General features: G+C 37.6%; 1 protein-coding gene across 1 annotated transcript in view; it reads left to right on the top strand.

Moving 5' to 3' along the window:
- The window catches only part of pnpla2 (patatin-like phospholipase domain containing 2), a 114,861-nt gene extending 92,993 nt beyond the window's left edge, over positions 1–21,868 (top strand). The window contains exons 7-9 of the mRNA XM_039764010.1: positions 1,452–1,584; positions 3,625–3,747; positions 17,618–21,868. Of these exons, the coding sequence (XP_039619944.1) occupies positions 1,452–1,584; positions 3,625–3,747; positions 17,618–17,990 (629 nt within the window). The 3' untranslated portion in view covers positions 17,991–21,868. The remainder of the gene's footprint in view (positions 1–1,451; positions 1,585–3,624; positions 3,748–17,617) is intronic.
- The last annotated feature ends 335 nt before the right edge of the window (positions 21,869–22,203 follow it).

Here is a 22,203-nt window from a genome sequence, read left to right as displayed (position 1 = left end):
TGATGCCACATATGTGTGGTAACAAGTTTCAGTCCAGACTCTTTTCCTGTGTAGGTCCCAGTTGGTGGAACAGCTACCTACCTCCATATGTACTGGTATTTAAGAAGCAATTGAAAACCCACCTGTTCTTTGAATATCTCTCTAATTGATAGAAAAAATCCTTTGCTCTGTGATCCTTTATATTGTTGGTTTATCTGTTGCTTTATCAATTATAATTTATGACTGTAAATTATTAGTTATCACATCTTTTCACTTGTGGCAATCAACTTTTGCTACCTGTCCTATTACACTAACAGGCCCTATCCTAATGTTACTCGATGTTTACCTCTTTTGTAAGTCGCTTTGGATAAAAGCGTCTGCCAAGCAAATAAATGTAAATGTCAGTCATCAGCGGAGTATTATTTGGTAGCTATCACAAAAAGCAGTTTCATTTTTTTGTAAATGCAGCTTGGTACTTTAATACAAGGATTGGAGTTGCCTAAGAGAATATATAAAGAAAAAGGAGAATTACAAAAGAATTTAAAGAAAGAAACTATGGGAATAAATAAAAGGCAGAAAATGGGTTGAGTTTGGTAATTTTGAGAAATTGAGTACTTAAACAAATAATTATGAAAGTTTGGAAAATTGTCCAGTTCAGTAAGTGAAAAAGAGCATGGAAAATGTCACAGGTAAACTCACAAAACAGCATTAGCATACTGTGAAGGATGGCCAACGGAAGTCAGTTGAAGCAAAGTCACGAGTATTAAATAAGCACAGTAACAAGCTACAAGAGAAGAAGGTTTCAAAAGAGGCTTATTTTATTAATACCTGAGAAGCTATTTGCTTTGCCCGAGTAATGATTCAAGCCTCCAATGAAGATTACTGTATTTGCTCCCTGTTTAAAATTTAATTAGTATAGACAACAGTGTGTTAAATGTCTAAAATTGTTATCATTAGTACTGTATCAATGTGCCTGTTTAAGAATTTTGTAATATAGTTTATTTGAAGATTGCTGAGTATATTTGAGATCCAATATTAATGGGCAGGGTATTGATTTTGAAATACAACATTCACAGAACTGGAGAAGATGTCTTCATTTTTATACTGTATTAATACAGAGGTAATATGGTGCTATACTTTCACACCTCATTTTTAAGATGGAAATGAATATAAAATGCTATAACTGTTATATACCTGTAAACATATTACTCCTGAAACATTTTTATAGTATTTTCAGTAAAGTGCAGATTTACATCTTGCTTATACAGTACTTGGACACTTGTGCACTATTTAAATAATGATGTATATGGGTTTCAGATGGCTCTGGGTTTGAAATCAGCATTTAAAATCGTTTTTTTTTTTTTGCTGAAGTAATGTTGGTCTTCACATTCATCAGATTGTTCTTTAAAGAATATCTTTCATAATTACTGTATTTTGATAACCTGTATCTCTCTGCTCTGCTACTCCCACAGCCCTGATGGAAGCCTGCACAGAGAAGAGAAGTCTATTCCGTTCCTTGTCAAATCTTCTGCCAATGCGTCTAGCCTCTGTAATGATGCTACCATATACTTTACCTTTAGAGTCAGCAATCTCTTTTACTGTGAGGTAAAAAATTGGACTTAGTTTATTCATTTGCTGATTAAGAATGCAGGCTTACCTACCAGTCATATGTTGTACTCAGGGAAGAAAGGAATGTTGCAATGTTTCCTCTGCATGACAGTGAACCAGGGCTATCCAAACAATACTTGGTTGTAACTGGTAAATTACTTTTTTGATACATATTCCAGCCAATATTTAGATAGGTTGTGTTTGTCTCCTACTTTACTTGTAGCACATATTAGGACACTATTCAGTAGCAGTGGTTAACTTTAATATGAAGAAGCAACAAAAAATACTTCTTAGAAAAGTATTATATACATTTATTTAAAAGCAGTTTTTGATAAGGTACTTGTGGTGTGGATTCCCTTGTGAGTTAGAACATGTCAGAAGCTGGGAAATATATGAATCACTGCTGGGTCTGCTTCTCTTTTTAATGTAAAAAATATTTAAATAAATATTTACAATAGCATTCAAGTTATTTAGATTCACAAATTAAACTAAATTACTTTAATTAGAAAATGCCCCAAAGATTGATAAATCAGTGCATAGGAGCTTAAACCATATTCATATTTGGCAGAGGATGAAGAGCAATGTAAATAAATGTATAGGTTTATACATAGAAAGGGAAACTATTAGGTAATGCTTAAAATAAAGATACGTTTGCTGCTAGAGAGTACACTGTATAACGTAGTGAACTTGTGACTGTCAGCAATCAAACAATGTTCTGTTTAATTAAAGCAAGTATTCATTTTTATACTAAATGCCACAGGATTTGGAGTATAATTGAAAAGACACTGTGCTTAACCTGTACAGTAAACTGATGAATAGTGAATCCTTTGTGCAGCTTTGGTCTAAATATCACAACAGCAGGACATTTATAAAAAAGATCTGACAGAGTAGTCAAAATTCTGAAGAAAATTTTCTTGTTGAACACCTTACATAACGAGACTTTTTAAAAGTGTATTTCACATTTTAGAAACTTTCCATCTGCATACAAAAAGGAAGGAATTTGTTAAAATATAATGGAGCCATTTGGTCATATTCAACCCAGGCACATCTCACAGTGCATAAAATCAAAAATGTGCACAGTATTAGCAATAAGATTTGTTTCCCTTTTAAAATAAAATAAATATTTTGGTTATCCATCCATCCAACCATTATCCAACCCACGATATCCTAACTACAGGGTCACGGGGCTCTGCTGCAGCCAATCCCAGCTAACACAGGGCGCAAGGCAGGAAACAAACCCTGGGCAGGGCGCCAGCCCACAGCAGGGCGAGCGCACACACACACACACACACTCCAAGCACACAATAGGGACAATGTAGAATCGGCAATGCACCTTACCTGCATGTCTTTGGACTGTGGGAGGAAACTGGAGCACCCGGAGGAGACCCACGCAGACGCGGGGAGAACATGCAAAATCCATGCAGCGAGGACCCGGGAAGCGAACCCGGGTCACCTAATTGCGAGGCACCACTGTGCCACCCTATTTTGGTTATTATTAGAATTATTCAGTGTGAACCCCATGATCTCCTTACTGTGAGGCGGCAGCACTACCATTGCACCACTGTGTATATATGACTCGGGCACATTACAAAGTGCATTTAACTAAATAAAAAAGAGTTATCAACGCTATCAAAGCTGTCAGTGCTCAAACCCATAACAAGTGATAACAGTAACTAACACACATGAATACAACACACTTACTGCACCCTTAGGGAACATAGGTCTGTTTTAAATCACCACGTGTTTGATTAGGCATGGCTTTGTTAAACATCCCAGCATTATGTTAATATTGTGAAGTGTCTCGGTACTGTATGGGCTGGGCGTTAGAGTCTTGGAAGAAAGTACTTTATGAGGGCTCAGGGCACCTCCCTAGAGAGAGCTGAGTACAGGTTCATGGTGTGAGGGGACCACGGGCTGTGCCTCTTGGAGGTTGCCTCTGGGGTGCCATTTCAATAGGCTGGTGTTACAAATTTTGTATTTTTTTACTGTGAACATATATGTTACTGTATGCAAATCTACTTATACTCTGTTTCTAAGGTTACTGGAATGGCTGCCAGATGTGCCAGAAGATATCGAGTGGATAAAGGATCAGACGCACAAAGTGTTGAGATACCTCCTGTGCAGTGCCAAGAACAGAATAAGCCATCATCTCTCTGGCAGGTAAGTTCAGTGCATCAAGAAGCCATGTGGCTTGAGGATAAAAATGTAATAACTTTTTTCTGAGTTTTACAGCTTTACAAAATGATAAGATTAATTAGATATTTGAAGGATGCTTTAGGAGGACTGGCTTCATGATGGGTGGAAAAAATACAAACCATTTTTGTTTTATGGGAGGTGTTGAGCACTAAATAATAATTTTGTATATGACAAAAATTTGTAAACAACATTCAGACTCGGTAGGCATGAATTTTTGTAAAAGAGAGATGGACAATCAAATTACATCCTCTGTCCTCCTGTTTTTTCGAACAGCCATGTTTTCAAGTGTTTCATTCGAGTCCTCACATGCGTCTTTTAAACACTAGTGCATGGAAAATTCATGCTTTACAAACATCCAGTAAAAAAGTAAAAATAATAATGATAATAATAAGATAAATAAAAAGCACATAATGTAAAAACATGCATATAACATCTATGTTTGAATATATATATACTGCTCAAAAGAATTAAAGGAACACTTTTTAATCAGAGTATAGCATAAAGTCAATGAAACTTATGGGATATTAATCTGGTTAGTTAAGTAGCAGAGGGGGTTGTTAATCAGTTTCGGCTGCTGTGGTGTTAATGAAATTAACAACAGATGCACTAGAGGGTCAACAATGAGATGACCCCCAAAACAGGAATGGTTTAACAGGTGGAGGCCACTGACATTTTTCCCTCCTCATCTTTTCTGACTGTTTCTTCACTAGTTTTGCATTTGGCTACAGTCAGTGTCACTACTGGTAGCATAAGGCGATACTTGGACCCTACAGAGGTTGCACAGGTAGTCCAACTTCTCCAGGATGGCACATCAATACGTGTCATTGCCAGAAGGTTTGCTGTGTCTCCCTGCACAGTCTCAAGGGCATGGAGGAGATTCTAGGAGACAAGCAGTTACTGTAGGAGAGCTGGAGAGGGTCATAGAAGGTCCATAACCCATCAGCAGGACCAGTATCTGCTCCTTTAGGCAAGGAGGAACAGGATGAGCACTGCCAGAGCCCTACAAAATGACCTCCAGCAGGCCACTGGTGTGAATGTCTCTGACCAAACAACCAGAAAGACTTCATGAGGGTGACCCAAGGGACCCATGTCCTCTAATGGGCCCTGAGCTCACTGCCCAGCAGCATGCAGCTCGATTGGCATTCGCCATAGAATACCAGAATTGGCAGATGCACCACTGGTGCCCTGTGCTTTTACAGATGAGAGCAGGTTCACCCTGAGCACGTGACAGAAGTGAAAGGGTCTGGAGAAGCCATGAAGAACATTATGCTGCCTGTAACATCATTCAGCATGAGCAGTTTTGTGGTGGGTTAATGATTGTCTGGGGAGGCATATCCATGGAGGGTCACACAGACCGCTACAGGCTTGACAAAGGCACCTTGGCTGCAATTAGGTATCAGGATGAAATCCTTGGACCCATTGTCAGACCCTATGCTGGTACAGTGGCTCTTGGTGCACGACAATTCCTGGCCTCATGTGGTGAGAGTATGCAGGCAGTTCCTGGAGGATGAAGGAATTGATACCATTGACTGGCCACCACACTTTCCTGACCTAAATCCAATAGAACACCTCTGGGACATTATGTTTTGGTCCTTCCAATGCCACCAGGTTGCACCTCAGACTGTCCTGGAGCTCAGTGATGCCGTGGTCCAGATCCGGGAGGAGATCCCCCACAACACCATCTGTCATCTCATTAGAAGCATGTACCGATGTTGTCAGGCATGTATACAATAACACAGAGGCCATACAAAGTGCTGCGTACAATTTTGAGTTGCTGCAATTAAATTTTGGCAAAATGGACTAGCCTGCCACTGTGCCACATAATTTTTTCACTCTGATTTTTGGGGCGTCTTTGAATTCAGGGCTCTGTAGGTTGATCATTTTCATTTCCATCAAACGATGTGGCATCCTTTCGTTCCTAACACATTACCCAGTCTATATCAGTATAGATATCCCATTGAGATCTGATGTGTTTTCAAAGTGTTCCTTTAATTTTTTTGAGCAGTTTATATACAGTCCTTGAGTTATGAAAAAGTTCTGTTCCTGCCTATAATTGTGACCCAATTTTGTACAAAAGTCAGAACTTGCACTTAATGTACATTGATTGAAATATCTGCAAGAATGTCTAATGCTTTATCACTTATATTACAGAAGTAAAGTTTCAAAAGAAATTAATACAGTAACAGTTTAGGAATATTACTTTTAATCACTAAACAAAAATAATTTAAACCAGAATGACACGCAGGTGTGTTGACCCAATGTTTAAACATCCTGAAGTTCTTGGTAATGATACAATACCTAATAGAGTTGGAAAGGCATAGTGATGGCATGAAAAATCCACCACTGACGATTGGTCCCTCAGCAGCAATGTGCAATATCTCCTTAAGGGATCACCCTCCCAGCACCTGTGCTATTTAGACAGCACAACTGCAAGGCATGCTTAAGAAGGTGGAAACTATCAATGGCATGCTATACCTCTCATTAGCTAAACAAAAAGGTCTGTACCTAGCTGCTTACCTGTAACTGAGTTTACTGTGCAGCTGTACCAGCTGCCAGTTACATTCAAAGACATATGCTGGTTTTGCTGTTGGATCACTGAGAGTGTTGACAACCCAACCAGTTATACTCCCTGAAATGACATGCCAGTACATACATACTTAGGTTTCTGGGAACTGCAAATAGCAGTTTCTGTTCCTCAGCTTAATAGCCAGCTGATGAATGAGGTGTTTACCTATGCCTGAGCTGAAGCAGAAAATGATTGGAAATTGTGACAAAGTCCGTAGTGTGCAGTACATTCTGTTACCGTTTCTATATAGACTAGCAAAATACCCGCTGTTTGCAGCGGAGAAGTAGTGTGTTAAAGAAGTTATGAAAAAGAAAAGGAAACATTTTAAAAATAACGTAACATGATGGTCAATGTAATTGTTTTGTGACTGTTATGAGTGTTGCTGTCATCAATGATATGATTATCATTATTTCTTTCAATCAGGTTCGTATTTGGAGGATGTGTTGTGTTCAAGTTACATTCCTTGTTTGTCTAGTCTATCCCTGACCATCTCATATTCGTTATCAATCGTTGTAAAGATAATAAGTTTCATTCATCTAAGTGATCACTACCCAAATCGGTACTCATGAATCTAAGATGTTTAACAGGCATTCCTGGTATTAAGTTGTGGATTTGCCTGCGAATATTTAACGGCAGAGTGTCTATGAACGTAATTTAAACTTAAGCTTTACACCTTGCTTTCCTATTGATATGTCTACAAAGGCTTGTTCAGCGTCAGAGGGTTGTTCCTTTCCTACTGCATCAATAAGCAGCTCGTATTCCTCTTTATCTGAGACATCACACACTGCATGCACGGGTTTACTTTTCCCTGTCCTGCAAAGTCAGTTCACGTGAGCCGCTCGGAGTACATGCATCGAAGGTTCTCGGCTGTGCTTGTGCTATGTCGTGCGATCTTGCGATGTTCACGGCTTTATTTTATGTTAGCTTAGACCCGGCACTTAAAAGTTTCTCTCTCACTTTTACTGAGTTTGTGCCAAACTCTATTCTATTCTATCATCTTCATTTGCATAAGCACAGTCCTTCACCAGCAATTTTAACTCCGTTACAAAGTGATGAAAAGTCTCATTTATACCCTGCGTCCTCTCATTAAACTTTTATCTCGCGAATATGGTATTCATCTTAGGCATAACAAATGTCAGCGGCAGCGTGTCTATGAACCTAATTTAAAGTTAAGCTTTACACCTTGCTTTCCTATTTGTTTGCATAAGCACAGTCCTTCACCGGCAATTTTAAATCCGTTACAGCAATTTTAACTCCGTTACAAAGTGATTAAAAGTCTCCTTTATACCCTGCGTCTTCTCATTAAACTTGTATCTCACGAATATCGTATTCATCGTAGGCATGACAAACGCCAGCAGCAGCCTGTCTATGAACTTAATTTAAACTTAAGGTTTACACCGTGCTTTGTTTCCGCAGTAGCTGCATTTATGAATATGCTTGTATGCGTCACTCGCTTCATATTCTTTTGCTGCCTTCTCAATTGCGTGCGCGTTTTTGTTCAGCTCTTTGGAGCTCTTGCTTGTTCTCTGCGTACTGCGTTCACAGTCAGTTCACGTGAGCCACTCGGAGTACATGCATCAAAGGATCTCAGCTGTGCTTGTGCTCTCTCGTGCGATCTTGCGATGTCCACGGCTTTATTTAATGTTAGCTAAGACCCGGAACTTAAAAGTTTCTCTCACACTTTCGCTGAGTTTGTGCAAAGCACTAGTCTATCCCTGACCATCTCATCTTCGTTTGCATAGTCTTTCACCCGCGAATATTTAGTGGCAGCGTGTCTATTGGATTGCTGCTGACGGACGGCCTTATATGGGCAGGCACTCAATTACTTAGGAGGCGTGATAATAGGGAACGCAACTCCGCCTCTCATGGCAACCGAGCTGCAGGCTTTGGCCGTATATATGTACATAAGTAGGTTCCAGTTATGACAGTTACGCGTAGAATTTCGAGACGAAACCTGCTTAACTTTTGTAAGTAAGCTGTAAGGAATGAGCCTGCCAAATGTCAGCCTTCTACCTACACGGGAAGTTGGAGAATTAGTGGTAAATCAGTCAGTCAGTGAGGGCTTTGCCTTTTATTAGTATAGACTAGCAAAATACCCGCGCTTCGCAGCGGCGAAGTACTGCATTAAAATTTTTATTAAGAAGAAAATTAAACCTTTTTAAACTGAGGGACAATATGCCAATAATTATTTGTTAAGGATCTCTTTGTATACCATGTTGTCAGTTCGGCCCTCCGGTTGTAACATGACCAAGCTGTGCGCTGAGCTTACTCTTGAGCATGTAATTTACAGTTGGCCATGTGAACAGTAATCTTGTCTCAAATCTCACAGCTTGGATTGCTGCCGTTCAAAATCGTTTTGAGTTTCATGGTTTGTTTCAATTACGACAGTATTTGCAGGATTTGTTGTGTTAAAGTGACATTTGGCATCTGTCAAGCGTTGTGACCACACAACCGGTTTCATCGATAAAATCACATCCAGCTTTTGAGAGTTTAAACATTCATAAACATCAAAGTGTCCACTACTGAAATCGTCACCTGTGAATCTAAGATGTTTAAGAGGCATTGGCGGTTGTCAAAAGGTGTAAAATATTTGGCCATTTCGGTACACTTGAAAGCGACAACCGAACAATTCAGCGGCAGCCATCAACTCACATGCAGAACCATAGGTGAAGGGCTTAAGCATTTCACTCTTCTAGTGCTCCTGTGTAGTATAATTATCTCCTGTACCGTCATCAGTCCACACCTTGAACCTGTCCCAGTCATTCAATACATAAGACACAATGTTCCTCCGGATATCAAGAGTGAGCCTGATATGGCCGTGCAATATGTAACAAAGAGAATGGAAAAGGTAGGTGGTATCTCCGGGCATGGAAACCACCCGGTAAGTGACAGTTCTTTGATCGATAGAATTTCTTGAAGATGGGCCCATAAGTAACAAAGACTGTTGAAAAGTTCAATATGGCGGCCGACAGTGGCATCATACTACCAAATAAGTAATGCGTACATTGGTTTCAGTTAGTGGAGGGAAGCCGCCTACCAAATTTCGAGAAGATGGGGCCATAAATAAGAAAGTTCAACATGGCGGACGTTGTTCACCGTTATGACCGTTACACGGACAATTTCGAAATGAAACCTGCTTAATTGTTGCAAGTAAGCTGTAAGGAATGAGCCTTGCAAATTTCAGCCTTCTACCTATACGGGAATTTGGAGAATTAGTGATGTTGGAAAATTCAATATGGCCGCTGACAGTGGCGTCATACCACGAAATAAGTATGTACATTGGTTTCGGTTAGCGCAGGGAAGCCGCCTACCAAATTTCGTGAAGATAGGGCCATAAATAAGAAAGTTCAATATGGCGGAAGTTTGTCGACTGTTATGACCGTTACGCGTAGAATTTCGAAATGAAACCTGCTTAACTTTTGTAAGTAAGCTGTAAGGAATGGGCCTGCCAAATTTCAGCCTTCTACCTACACGGGCAGTTGGAGAATTAGTGACGTTTGGAAAATTCAGTATGGCAGCCGACAATAGCGTCATACCACCAAATAAGTACGACATCGGTTTTGGCTAGCCGGAAGCCACCTACCAAATTTCGTGAAGATGGGGCCATAAATAAGAAAGTTTAACATGGCGGACGTTGTCGATCGTTATCGACCGTTATGACCGTACGTAGAATTTCAAATGAAACCTGCTTAACTTTTGTAAGTAAGCTGTAAGGAATGAGCCTGCCAAATTTCAGCCTTCTACCTACACGGGAACTTGGAGAATTAGTGACAAGTGAGTCAGTGAGTGAGTCAGTCAGTCAGTCAGTGAGGACTTTGCCTTTTATTAGTATAGATTAATAGATAGATAAACAAAGTTGACTGTATCTACCTATCTATTATATATATATATATATATATATATATATATATATATATATATATATATATATATATATATATATATACATACATACACACTCAATGGTGTGAAAAAGTATTCAGCCCCCTTGAAAGTCAATGTAATTTTATGCATGACAAGAAATTTGTAAACATTAATCTGTTCAGTATTTTTAATGTGAACTCTTATGCTGTATCAAAACATTTCCAAAGTCAAAATAAAGCATTTTATGTAAATTTTTAGCTGAAGAAGAAAAACTCAAAAGTTAGAATTTGCATAAGTATTCAAGCCATATTACTACTTTGTCAAGAGCCCTATTGCTGTAATAAAGGCCATAATTCTTTTTGGTTAAGTATGTACCAGTTTTGCTCATTGTGAAAGAGTGATTCTTCCCAATTCATCTTGGCAGAATTTACACAGATCCGCTAGGTTGGAAAGATGGTGCCTCTAGACAGCAGTTATCAAATATTGCCATATATTCTTAATAGGGTTAAGATCAGGGCTTTGACTTAGTTAATCCAAAACATTCACCTTTCTGTTTTTGAGCCACCCCAATGTTGCTTTGGCTTTAAGCTTAGGGTCATTGTTCATTTTAAAAGATTAATCTTCTCTGAAGCCATAGGTTCATAGCAGACTGGAACAAGTTCTCCTGTGGTATTGTGTGGATTTTCTGTCCCTCCATTGTCCCTTCACCTCTGACAAGATTTCCAGTCCCAGCACATGAAAGCGTCCTTATAGCATGATGCTGCCACCACCATATTTCACCATTGGTAGGGAGTTTCTTGAGGCATGGTCAGTGTTAACACCACACATACCTCTTTGAAGTCTCATCTGAGCATAAAACCTTCTCCTACATCTTAACTTGGTCTTTCACTTGCTTTGTAGCAAATGTAGTACATGATTTTATGTGAAGTTTCTTAAAGAATTACTTCTTTTTGCTACCCTCCCGTAGAGGCCTGTTTTATGGAGCACTCTTGAAATTGTGGACACATGCACCTTCACTCCACTTTCAGCCAAAGAGCACTGCAGGCTTCTGAGAGTGACGATTGAATTTTAGTAGTCTCTCTCACCAGTCAATGTCTTGGTCTGATGTTTAGTTTTGAGGGATGGCATGTTCTGATAAGAGCCTGGGTGCTGTGAAGAACCTTCCACATTCTGATAATCGATCCAACCATGCTTAATGGGACATTCAATCTCTTTGATATTTTTTGTAGCCATTTTCTGCCTTGTGCTTTTTGTTGACTTTGTTTCTCATATCTTAGCTCCTTTGTCTTCATTTTTGCAGTGATTTTCCAACAAAGACTATGACCCTAAGAAAGGGTTCTTTATATATTCGGAGAGATATTAAGGACTTGCAAATAGTACCTAATTATATTTAATTATGGTCAAATGACTGTGATCTTTGTGTTGATTGTAATTAATTGGTCATTTTTGTAAACCTGGAGCTTCCAAAGCACAGAGGTTTAAGTACTTGTAGAAACACTAAGTTTTAAGTTTTTCTTCTTCAGTTACAAATTTACAGAAAATACTTTTTTGACATTGGAAATGTATTCTTACAGCATAAGAATTCACATTAAACATATTGAACATTTTGACTGATTCAATTGAAACTTTGTGATAATTATGGATAATAGTAAATCAGCTTACGTGTTTTTTTTCTCAATATTTGGTGGTAAAAAAAGCTTAAGTGGGGTATTCTTAGGCAGTGCATCCTTTTTTGCCTCACCTGTGACTGAAATGTTTGAAACAAGCAGAACAGCACTACTGTACAAACTGAGACTGTAATTGCACAAAATAATGCAGCTGTTGGCAAGTGAAAAGGGGCTACTACCTTGCACAGGAAAAAGGGATGAGGTGGAAATATGCATGGAATACGAGATTTGAAGTGAGCAAAGAAAAATTATGCAAAACTAAATAAACACATGGTTAGGAACAATTCCCATTAGCCAGTACTCTGCTTCAGATGATTTCATCAGCGTCCCATAAAGGTAAAATAAGAACATCAACAAATGAGTCATGCAATCAGAGGTAGCAGCTGCTGCTTTCCTTTTCTCAATCAATTTGGGATAACAATTTCCTTGTCCCTCTGGATTATAGTGTATATTTATCTTAGAGCTCATCTTTTTTTCTCATCTTGGACTGGGGTAAGACATGATGCATTTACTAAAGACTTTTCCCTAGTTTATTTTAATCTGTTTCCTTTTCTTATGAAATGTGTTGCCACTATATACTGTGTTACCAAACCCTTAAGGAGCAATCTTCTGTTCTAGTAAAAAATCTGAACGGTGAGGATGGGGCACCAATGTGTTGGGGAGGCATATGAGTAGGTTAGTTGAGGATTGTTTAAACTAGGCAATGGGTGGCAAAGAGTTTAAGACAGGCCAGATTTAGAACTGTACATGGAGGAACAAACAATATTCCAAAAATAAAAATGCATAGTAATGTAAACTCTAACCCAAAATTTAAATGTAAAAGTAAAACGTGCAGCACATTAAAATTAGCTTGCCTTAATACTAGAAGTATCAAAAATAAAACAAGTGAGATGGAGTGGCATGTAGAGGAACATAATTATAATATTTATTATAACAATAATGGAAACCTGGCTAAATAACAAAGATGGGGATGAATATAACATGGAGAGATACACACTTTTTAGGAAGTATTGACTGAACAGAAAAGGAGATGAGATTGCTGTTTATGTCAAACAGAATTTAAATGCAAGTCCGCTTCAGTTGGATGATGAGCCCCATCTTAGTGAGGAAATGTGGCTTTGCCTAGAAAGTATTAAAGATAGAGGTCTTATTTTAGGAGTGTGTTATAGACCACCCAATGCAGCCAGTAATTTCAACACACATCTTTTTAATAATATTAGAAATGTAAGTTTACAAGGGATGAGGGACTTTAACTACCCGAAAATTATTTGGGATAACTTTGCAAATAGCGGAGCACAAGAGCAGGAGTTTTTAGAAGTAATCATTGACTGTTTTTTAACACAGTATGTTAACACACTAACGTGGGCTGAAGCCTCTTGATTTAGTATTTTGTAATAATAAGGATAAAATTGAGGGTGAAATGGTGATTGAACCACTAGAGTCAAGGGACCATAATATAATACAGTTCTCAGTGTTTTGGAAGAGTGAGGATGCAAAGACTAAAACTGTTAAGTTCTACTTTGTTAGGGCATATTTTGAGCAGATGCAGCAAAGTCTGAGGAGGTTAGACTGGCATACGCTTTTAAGTGTGGAGTCTGACGAGGAACAGTAGAACAGGTTTTAAAATGTTTTAAATATAATGCAGGACAGGTACATATCTACATTTGGAATTATCAGCTAATTAAAAAAGCTCTGTAGTGGGTTAATAAAGAGATTAAAAAAGAATAAAAGAAGCGGCAAAGGAAAAAACAGCTGTACAAGGCGTATAAGACTTAATCTAATAACTGCAATGTGAATCGTATGAGAACATGAAGGCAACCATTTAAAAGGATATTTGGGAGGCTTAAAGACAGAAATAAATATAGCAGATAAGGTGAAAGACAATCCAAAGAGGTTCTTTCAGTATTTAAGTAGTAAAAGAACATTCAAGGAGGAGGTGAACTGCATCGGAAATAGTAATGGGGGATTAAACATACAGGGAACAAGAGGATTAGAAAGTACGAAGGGAGAAGTAACTCTTAAATCAACAAATCTCCTGGACCAGATAATATTTACCCTCGCATTCTTAAGGAGGTTAGTGAATACATATGTAAACCCTTGACGTAAATTTTTTGGAATTTACTATGCACTGGAGAAATTTTGAAGTGCTGGAAACTGGAAAATAATATCCCATTATATAATAAAGTTGACCTGGCAGATTCAAGAAACAATAGGACAGTAAGCTTAACGCGCATCACAGAAAAATTAAAGGAAGGAATTATTAAGGATAAGATTGAGCAAGACATGGCAAGAACAGGAGTTTTACTGAATATTCGGAATGGTTTCAAAAGAGGGAGGTCATGTTTTGCTAACATGCTGGAATTCTATGAGGAAGCAAGAAAAGGGCATGATCGAAGTGGAGCATATGATATTATTTATCTTGATTTTCAGAAACCATTTTATAAGGTGTCACATGAGAGGCTGGGCGTCAGACTAAAAGAAGTGGGAGTTTAGAGTAATGTTTGTAGATGAGTGTAAAATTGGTTCAGACACAGGAAGCAGAGGGTTATGGTGCGTGAAACTTTATCAGAATTGGCTGTAGTGTTCCATAGGGGTCAGATCTAGGGCCGCTGCTATTTTTAATATATATAAATAATTTGGAAAGGAATATAAGTAACAAGCTGATTAACTTTGTTGATGATACCAAGATTGGTGGATTGGCAGATAATCTGAAATGCATTGAATCATTACAGAGGAACTTGGACAGCATACAGCCTTGGGCAGATTTGTGGCAGATGAAATTTAATGTCCGTAAATGTAAAGTATTAAATGTAGGAAGTAAAAATGTTAGGTTTGAATACACAATGGCACGTCTAAAAATTGAAAGTACACCTTAAAAGAAGCATTTAGAAGTTTTTCCAGACAGTTGTCAGAAGGTTAACAGAATTTTTAGTTATACAGTGCGATGTTTAGAGGACAAGTCCAAGGGGATTATGCTCAAGTATTATAATGCACTGGTGAGGCCTTATCTGGAGTACTGTGTGCAGTTTAGGCCTACAGGCTACAATATAAATGAATATGGCAGTGCTAGAAAAAGTCTGGAGAAGAGTGACTAGGCTGATTCCAGGGCTGCAGGGGATGAATTATGAAGAGAGATTAAAAGAGCTGAGTATTTTCAGTTTAAGCAAAAGTGGATTAAGAGGAAACATGATTGAAGTGTTTAACACTAGAATCCCTGAAGCCTATGAAAAAACTCATAATCCCAGACCACTTTAAATTCCTTTGCACCTTTCCATCAGCATCCTTTGTTTTGTAAATGTGTCGATCAGCACAAGTAGCAAGCAACCTTCTATCCCATCCCCCCCATTGCTGGAGCTCATCTCCAAAAGTTCTCCCATCTTAAGTCTTCTTTGTCTGCGTGTGAGGTCCTTGAGTTGCATTGGGTAAATAATATATTAGTGTAGGATGACAGGAAATGCCGAGAAACGCAAGAAATGTTGAACAAATACCTTAAATAGAAACTTTTTTCATGTTATAGTACTAACGACAAATTTTTGACATGGAGTGTATAATGCATGAAGACTGGAGTCCAAATATCAAATAAACACAGAAAAGGTACACGTATAACAAAACAAGTGCGCTTTTATTCAAGAGATTGGGGTAGAAATTGTGGTAAGAACTGCTGACTCATAATCAAGAGGTCCGGATTAAATCCAAACACCCTCCAGAACTACAATTTTGAGTACTATTTTGAGTTACTATTGTGCAATAAAAGCAAACATTTGATTTGAGTCTGTAACAGCCAGTGTAAATTTATGGTGCTTGTAAAGGTTAGTGTTATTTATTTTTTTTTATCCAATTTTATTCTCCCAGTCACGTTCACAGTCGCCCCTATCTGACACTGCTGTTTTTCAAATAAAGACGTGCTATAACAGAGGGGAACTCAGATGATAATGAGGGTTCTATATATGACAAAGAGAACAGAAGCCTTCCCCGCAAGAATTGTCCACTCGCATATAAGAACACAGCTGCACCAGGGGTAAAGGCGAAAGATGGCACAGGTCGGTTGTCATCCTGCCAGTCAGTCTGCTCCACACGTGTCTTTCAAATAAAGTAGGGCTTACAGAACTTGCCAAGGTATTATGCAAAATCCTGTTTGTGATTATGTTTTGTGATGGTCTTTATATAAAAACATTTATATGTCATTTATATAAAAGCCAGATCGAATGTTATCTACCTATATTTATTTACTTATCTTCCTACAGAGTAAAGTCACAAGTAGACTGCAGAGCTTCCTCTGTTTGATCGACACAGGCATACTCACAAAGTACATGTGTACTGAAGTTACTTTAGCTGCAGGAGAAAGCTCCTGTTGCACCTTTTGCAACTCTGTTTGATCTTATTCAGGAAAAGATTCCAGTCGCCCCACGGGAGAAAGACTTTCTGAGACTAAGGTCATAAAGCTTTTGAAACTGTTTCTGGACAAAGGTAGAACTGTACCAACTACATCATTCAAATCTATGTCTTGTGGACTTTGGTCAAATTTTAGTTGTTACAGTAGTAAACTAATAAAAATCACTTTGCCTTAAAAAAATGAGTGAGACAAATTTAGCGTTTTCTGATTAAGTTATACTATGTAGCAGCCATTCCTTTAACGCATTGCAAATATGAATGGAGAGATTTTCTTTGAGCTTTAACCATTAACAATTATCTGGCTAATGTGGAAATTTTGAAGCATAAAACACATTTTAATTTGAAACAATGTGTAGTTCGATGTGTGTTGGCACCCATTGGTTAATCACCAGTTACCAGGAAACACAAGTCAGAAAATGAATGGTTGGGTCAACAACTGTATGACAATATTCATAACAAACCAAGCTTCTGCTCTTTTATTGTGATTGTGTACAGGTGCTGTATTAACACTAGAATCTCTGGATCCTACGAAAAAAAGTTGTAATGCCAGGCCACATTAAATTTCTTTGCACCTCTTCATCAGCGTTGTTGTATTGCAAATGTGTTAATCAGCACTTGCAGCAAGCAGCCTGCTATCCCATCCCTTCCACCGATGCACCTAAGGTTCTCCCAGCTCAAGTGTGTTTACCTGGGTGTGAGGTGCCTGGAATTATTATATAATACTAATAATAATAGCAGATCACAGCTCAGAACAGGAGGAGCCCAGGTTCAAACCACTAACCTCTTGATTATGAAGCGGCAGTTCATACAGCTGCACCAGCCAAACAGATACTGTATGTCAGTTTTCTGTCGATTGATAGTTGAACTTCAGTTTTTACACATTGCCAGTAACATGTAAATTGAATGATTTCCTTTCCTTTGGTTATATTCTTGAATAAAAGTACACTTGTTTTGTTATACCTTTTGTGTTTATTTAAACTTACTAAACTGATTATACTGTAAATATGTCATTTCTGCTTTTACTGCCCCTCACCTTTTTTTTTTTTTTTTAGTGTGTGCTTCTTTGCGAGAACCAGTGTTCTAGAAGTTTGTACCAGAAAATTTTTGAGGCTAAATCTGATCAATTTTTACATCTTGGTTTTTAGTGATTTTTTTTTAAAAGAGCTTGGAAAATATGATTTTGATCATTGGCGTCTAGAATTTTGATAATCATTCTACCTTTATGATAATGTCTTGACTTTCAAGATTAGATAGCAAGTTAGAAATGCAACAAAGCATTAAACTTTTTTTTTTTTTTTGAATTTACAATATGCAGACTTACATAATATTCATAATCTCTCTATAGGCTGTATTACCACCTGGAGCTACGACGCACACAGTCCCTTCCTCTACCCATAAGTCATGCATCAGGCCAGCTGTTCCGCAAATGGGAGAAGAATAGATCCTCCTTCATGGATTTGATACTCAAAGTAGACGAGTGCCAGCGGCAGTTACTACCAGGATTTTTCTGCATTAATGTGGATATGCAGGCATCACTGTATCATGAAACACTTGAGTTGAAACCAGATGAAGGACTCAAAATGAGAGAAGTAAATAAACTACCATCCCCAATGGTAGAAAACCCATCACTGTCAGAAACTGGGCCGTCTGAGACTTTGCTAGTATGTGACAATGTAACAGCCCAGTTTCAGACCTCAGAGGATTATATCAACCATTAGCACTGAAGATGAAACTATTTCCACATTTTTCATTAAAACTAACTGGTCTCTGCAATCATTAAACACTTACTGGAACATCTCCAATAATGTTAATGCTCCCCGTGGCCTTCATAATCTTTTGCTTTTAAAAGTTCTTGTAGTACTTTTATGCACTTACAGTCAAAATATGTACACTGTCTACAAAGCACTTTGTGTTATATGTAGCATTATTAGTGTTACTGCAGTTAAAGTCAGTATTAAAAAAAATCAAAAATCCTAAAACCACAGAGCATGATTACAGATTGTTATGATTTGTCTCCTTTGGATTCTGTTAGAGTTCCTTTTAGCATCTTATAGAGCACTGATTCAGCTGTGTCAGAAAGGACAGTTCTCCTCTAAATAGACATTATTTAATAAAACCAAATTATACATTGGACATTTTGTGGCCTTACTTTGACTAAAGGGATATCTCCTTTCTGGCATAACCTAATTAGAAGCCAGTAGCCAGAGAGGTACAAACGTGCCTCATGTTAATTCATGAAGACCTCAGTGAGCTTTTCTTTTCTATTAAATAAATAACAAGTATAGGTGTATGCTACATCAAAATCAAGAGCAGTTACAGATCATTTATGTTTATAATGTTTTACGAATCTGTAATTTTTATGAACCAAACGGCACAGAGATATTTGTAATCAAAAGGTTTTTAGAAAAGTAGGACAGAGGAGTGTACAGCATGTGGTCAAAAAACTTGAGGCGATTGTGTTGTATAGAGAAGGTATGTTTCCCATCAGGTAAATGATTTCATAGAAAGGCATATCATTATGCAAGTAAGAAAAGTAATGGGCAATATGAAAGGAAGAGATTGTTAAGGGTAACAGGGATGGAAAATGATTTTGCTGTATAAAATATATTTGTTGTTTTGAAGAGAGATGCTAGCTTATTGCATTGGGCAATCCTCACTCCATTTATATAAAAGGATTGATTGATGCTTTTCTGCCTGAAGTAGAAGGCAGCACTGGGAAACCCGTGTGTATGTATGAGCTTGTACTCCGGTAGGAATAGATGATGTGTTGAGGTAAGGGGAGAAGGGTGAGGTTTTGCCCTAGAAGTTACAGGTGCTTTTTTCATTTTCAGTTTAAGTGTATTGTCCACTATGCATTGGATTTACTAACATAATATGTATTCAAACCACATGGAATATTCCCCAATGTACATACAGGCTTGTGAATTTAGTGAATCGTAAAAAGTTTCGAACAGTTGGGAGCTGTAACTTTCCTTTTTAACAAACCAAAATATTGCATTCTTATATCATGGGGTTAGGGGTGCTTCAGAAGCTATGTTTAATTTTGCTTCCCACTGCTACGGACTTCGCCAATAATGGTTTTTGACCGAAATTACCTCAGTAGCTAAACAGTAAAGAAAACAGAGATCATATTCCAAAATCAACTGCATCAGATCTTTGCAACAGGCAATGCATTTTTGTACTTGCACATAATTTGTATCTAGTATAGGTTTTGTGTTCTGCAAAGTTCATGTTTAAAGTACATGTTATATTTAGATGATTAATCATTTATTTTGTTTATGGAAAAATCCAACCTGCACTTCTGTGGAGCTAAAAATCCAAAGCTTCTTCAAAATTTCCTTTGTTTTCTTGTTTTATCAATAGTATTTAGCACTCTCCTTGCTTCTGTTGCCTTCATTTGGAGGGACTATTTTGGGGTGTTTTTCTGAAGCTAGTTTCTTAGCTTAAAACTGGGAAATTCTACTAGATGCATAGTATTACTTATTAATCTGTATTAAAAAGATTTGTCAAAGAAACCATGGCAGAGATTTTTATGGACAAATGCAAAAGGTCACCTTAGTTTGGTGGACGTCTTAGTGCAATAATCATTTCTGTTTTATTTGTGTGTGTGTGTATATATATCTGCACTGGTAGACAAAATATATATTTAATCAAAAAGTCATAACAGCTTTTGTGTTTTTTATACTATTTATGTATCTGTCTCTTGTTTTTTCCCTTTGTTCAACCTGCTTCAGTTGTATCATAATGTTGAATATTACACTGTATTTATTTGATCAGGTTTGATTCCAATACAGAAGAAAGTCCATGCATAAACAAAAAAGGAAGTTCATGTATAAATAGTACTCCTTCAGAGGAGATTGATGCCATGATTATATCCAGGTGCTACCTACATCTTGTGTGCAGAAGAAATTATATCTAGGTTACATGGTAATAGTGATCTACATATTTGGGAAAACAATTTTATAAATGTTGAATGAATGTCATGGGCTCAAAATATAAAAATAACCTTCTCTGCTTGTAGGATTTGCTTTGAAAATGCAAACTAATGAACCCTGCACTCTTCTCTCTTTTTCCAGCACACATTGTTAGAGTAATTGCACAAACATGACAGTTGTTACGGATATAAAAGGAAAATATGCCACAATGCAGAGGGGTTTTTATTTTAAAGAGAAAAAGACTAGTAAATGGAGGGCTTCTTTAAGTATTTTTCAAAAGAATACTCTGAGACCAAGCTGAAGTTAGTACATAAAATGTGATCATCGCAGCTTAACGCAGAAAACAAATTCACCCCAAAGCTAGGATAGTGACGGCTGGCTGTGTGCCTTGAGGATTTCTAATTCCATGCCTATGTGATGTCACTATTGATGTCATTATTATAAACAATATAGCTGTACTTGTAGGAACATACTCAAAATGACATGGGTAACTGAGCAAACAGTATAAATAGTCATTTGCATAAATGAGAAACAATATTATTTATAATCCATCTTTATGCAAATGCACTTATGGCAACAGTACTGAGCCTATTAGGAATGTTTATTTCCTTTGAAACAACAGAGGATGATAGTAAATTTGTAAAAGAATATATACAGTATGTTCAGGTTAAAACTTTCAAAAGCCATACCATATCATTTCTACAGTATTGTAATTTGAGTTCATGAGCTCAATTTCTTTTATGATCACAAGAGGGCACCAGAGAGGCCCAAACCACACTCCCAGCAATACACCACACGTTTAATAGAATAAAGATTTTTATTCTTCTCATACGCACCTTTTCCCAATCCTCTTGTGTAATGAGCAATCTTTATAACAACAACAACAATAATAATAATAAGCCACCAACTATACAATAAATGATCTGGTGGGTCTTCTTATCCTTCATTCTTCTTCACCTCTGGTGAGCATTGCCCGCTACCTCACAACTCCAATTTGCCCATCTGTGGCAGCGGGCTTCTTTTTATGTTGGACACGGGAATGCTTCCGGTATCATTATGTCCCCTCTAGGAAACACTTCTAGGTCATAGAAAAAGTAGAGTGGACTTCCCCCATTAGTGCCTTCTACTAATCCCAAGGGACTCCTACAGGGCTCCATTTCCCTAGCACCCCTGCAGCTGTTCCGACTGGGCTCTTACACAAGTACTACTGCCACCTAGCGTTAAGGGAATGGACCCACTCCCAAGCTCCAGTTTCCTCTTGTCCCTCCATTATTTTATACCGGCTGGCCACGATATGATCTTTCTGCCCAGTTGGCCAATGACGTTTCTCTGTGGCCTCCGTCCAGGTAATAATCCATGCTCTTCCTTGGCCGGGATGCCTGTTCGCATGTCACACTTTGTTAGAATTCAGATTTTGCCACTGTTTACAGAAGGTAAATTGGAAACATCTGGTAGTTTGCATTCATCTGCAACTGGGTAAGAGTGACCCATAAATTTATCAGCTTCTACTTCCTTCCAGTGGTAGAAAAAATTGTCTTAACAATGGGTACTTTCTTCAAAGAAAACACATTTGATGTTCAGATATATATTTGAGTGCACTATGAAAATAATCAATTTTAAAATGTGTGCCAAAGCCAGAAAGTTGTTATTTACAGGTGTGTGCTTTTGTTGTTACACATTTTTCACATTCTTACACAGGACTGGAATAAACAACATGAACACCTGGGTTGAAAGCTCTTTTGGATTTTTGTCATTTATTGTCATTACACATGGCAAATAATAAATTCTGTAATAAATTATTATTTGTCACTTTGTATTCTTTAATTAAACATTACATTTGTGTTGAGTCTTTATTTTTGTCAAATTTCTTTTCAGATTATTTTCTTAAAGTTCAATCTATAGAGATCAGAGTAGTTTCAGAATTTTATTCCAGCCACTTTTCAAATTCATCAAGTCATTTTTACTTTTAATCAGTATAATTGTAATGATTAACTGG

The sequence above is a fragment of the Polypterus senegalus genome, chromosome 1 (assembly GCF_016835505.1).
Source record: "Polypterus senegalus isolate Bchr_013 chromosome 1, ASM1683550v1, whole genome shotgun sequence".
NCBI lineage: Eukaryota > Metazoa > Chordata > Cladistia > Polypteriformes > Polypteridae > Polypterus > Polypterus senegalus.
The sequence above is the reverse complement of the archived record's forward strand: the minus strand, read 5'-3'. Positions and strand labels throughout refer to the sequence as shown.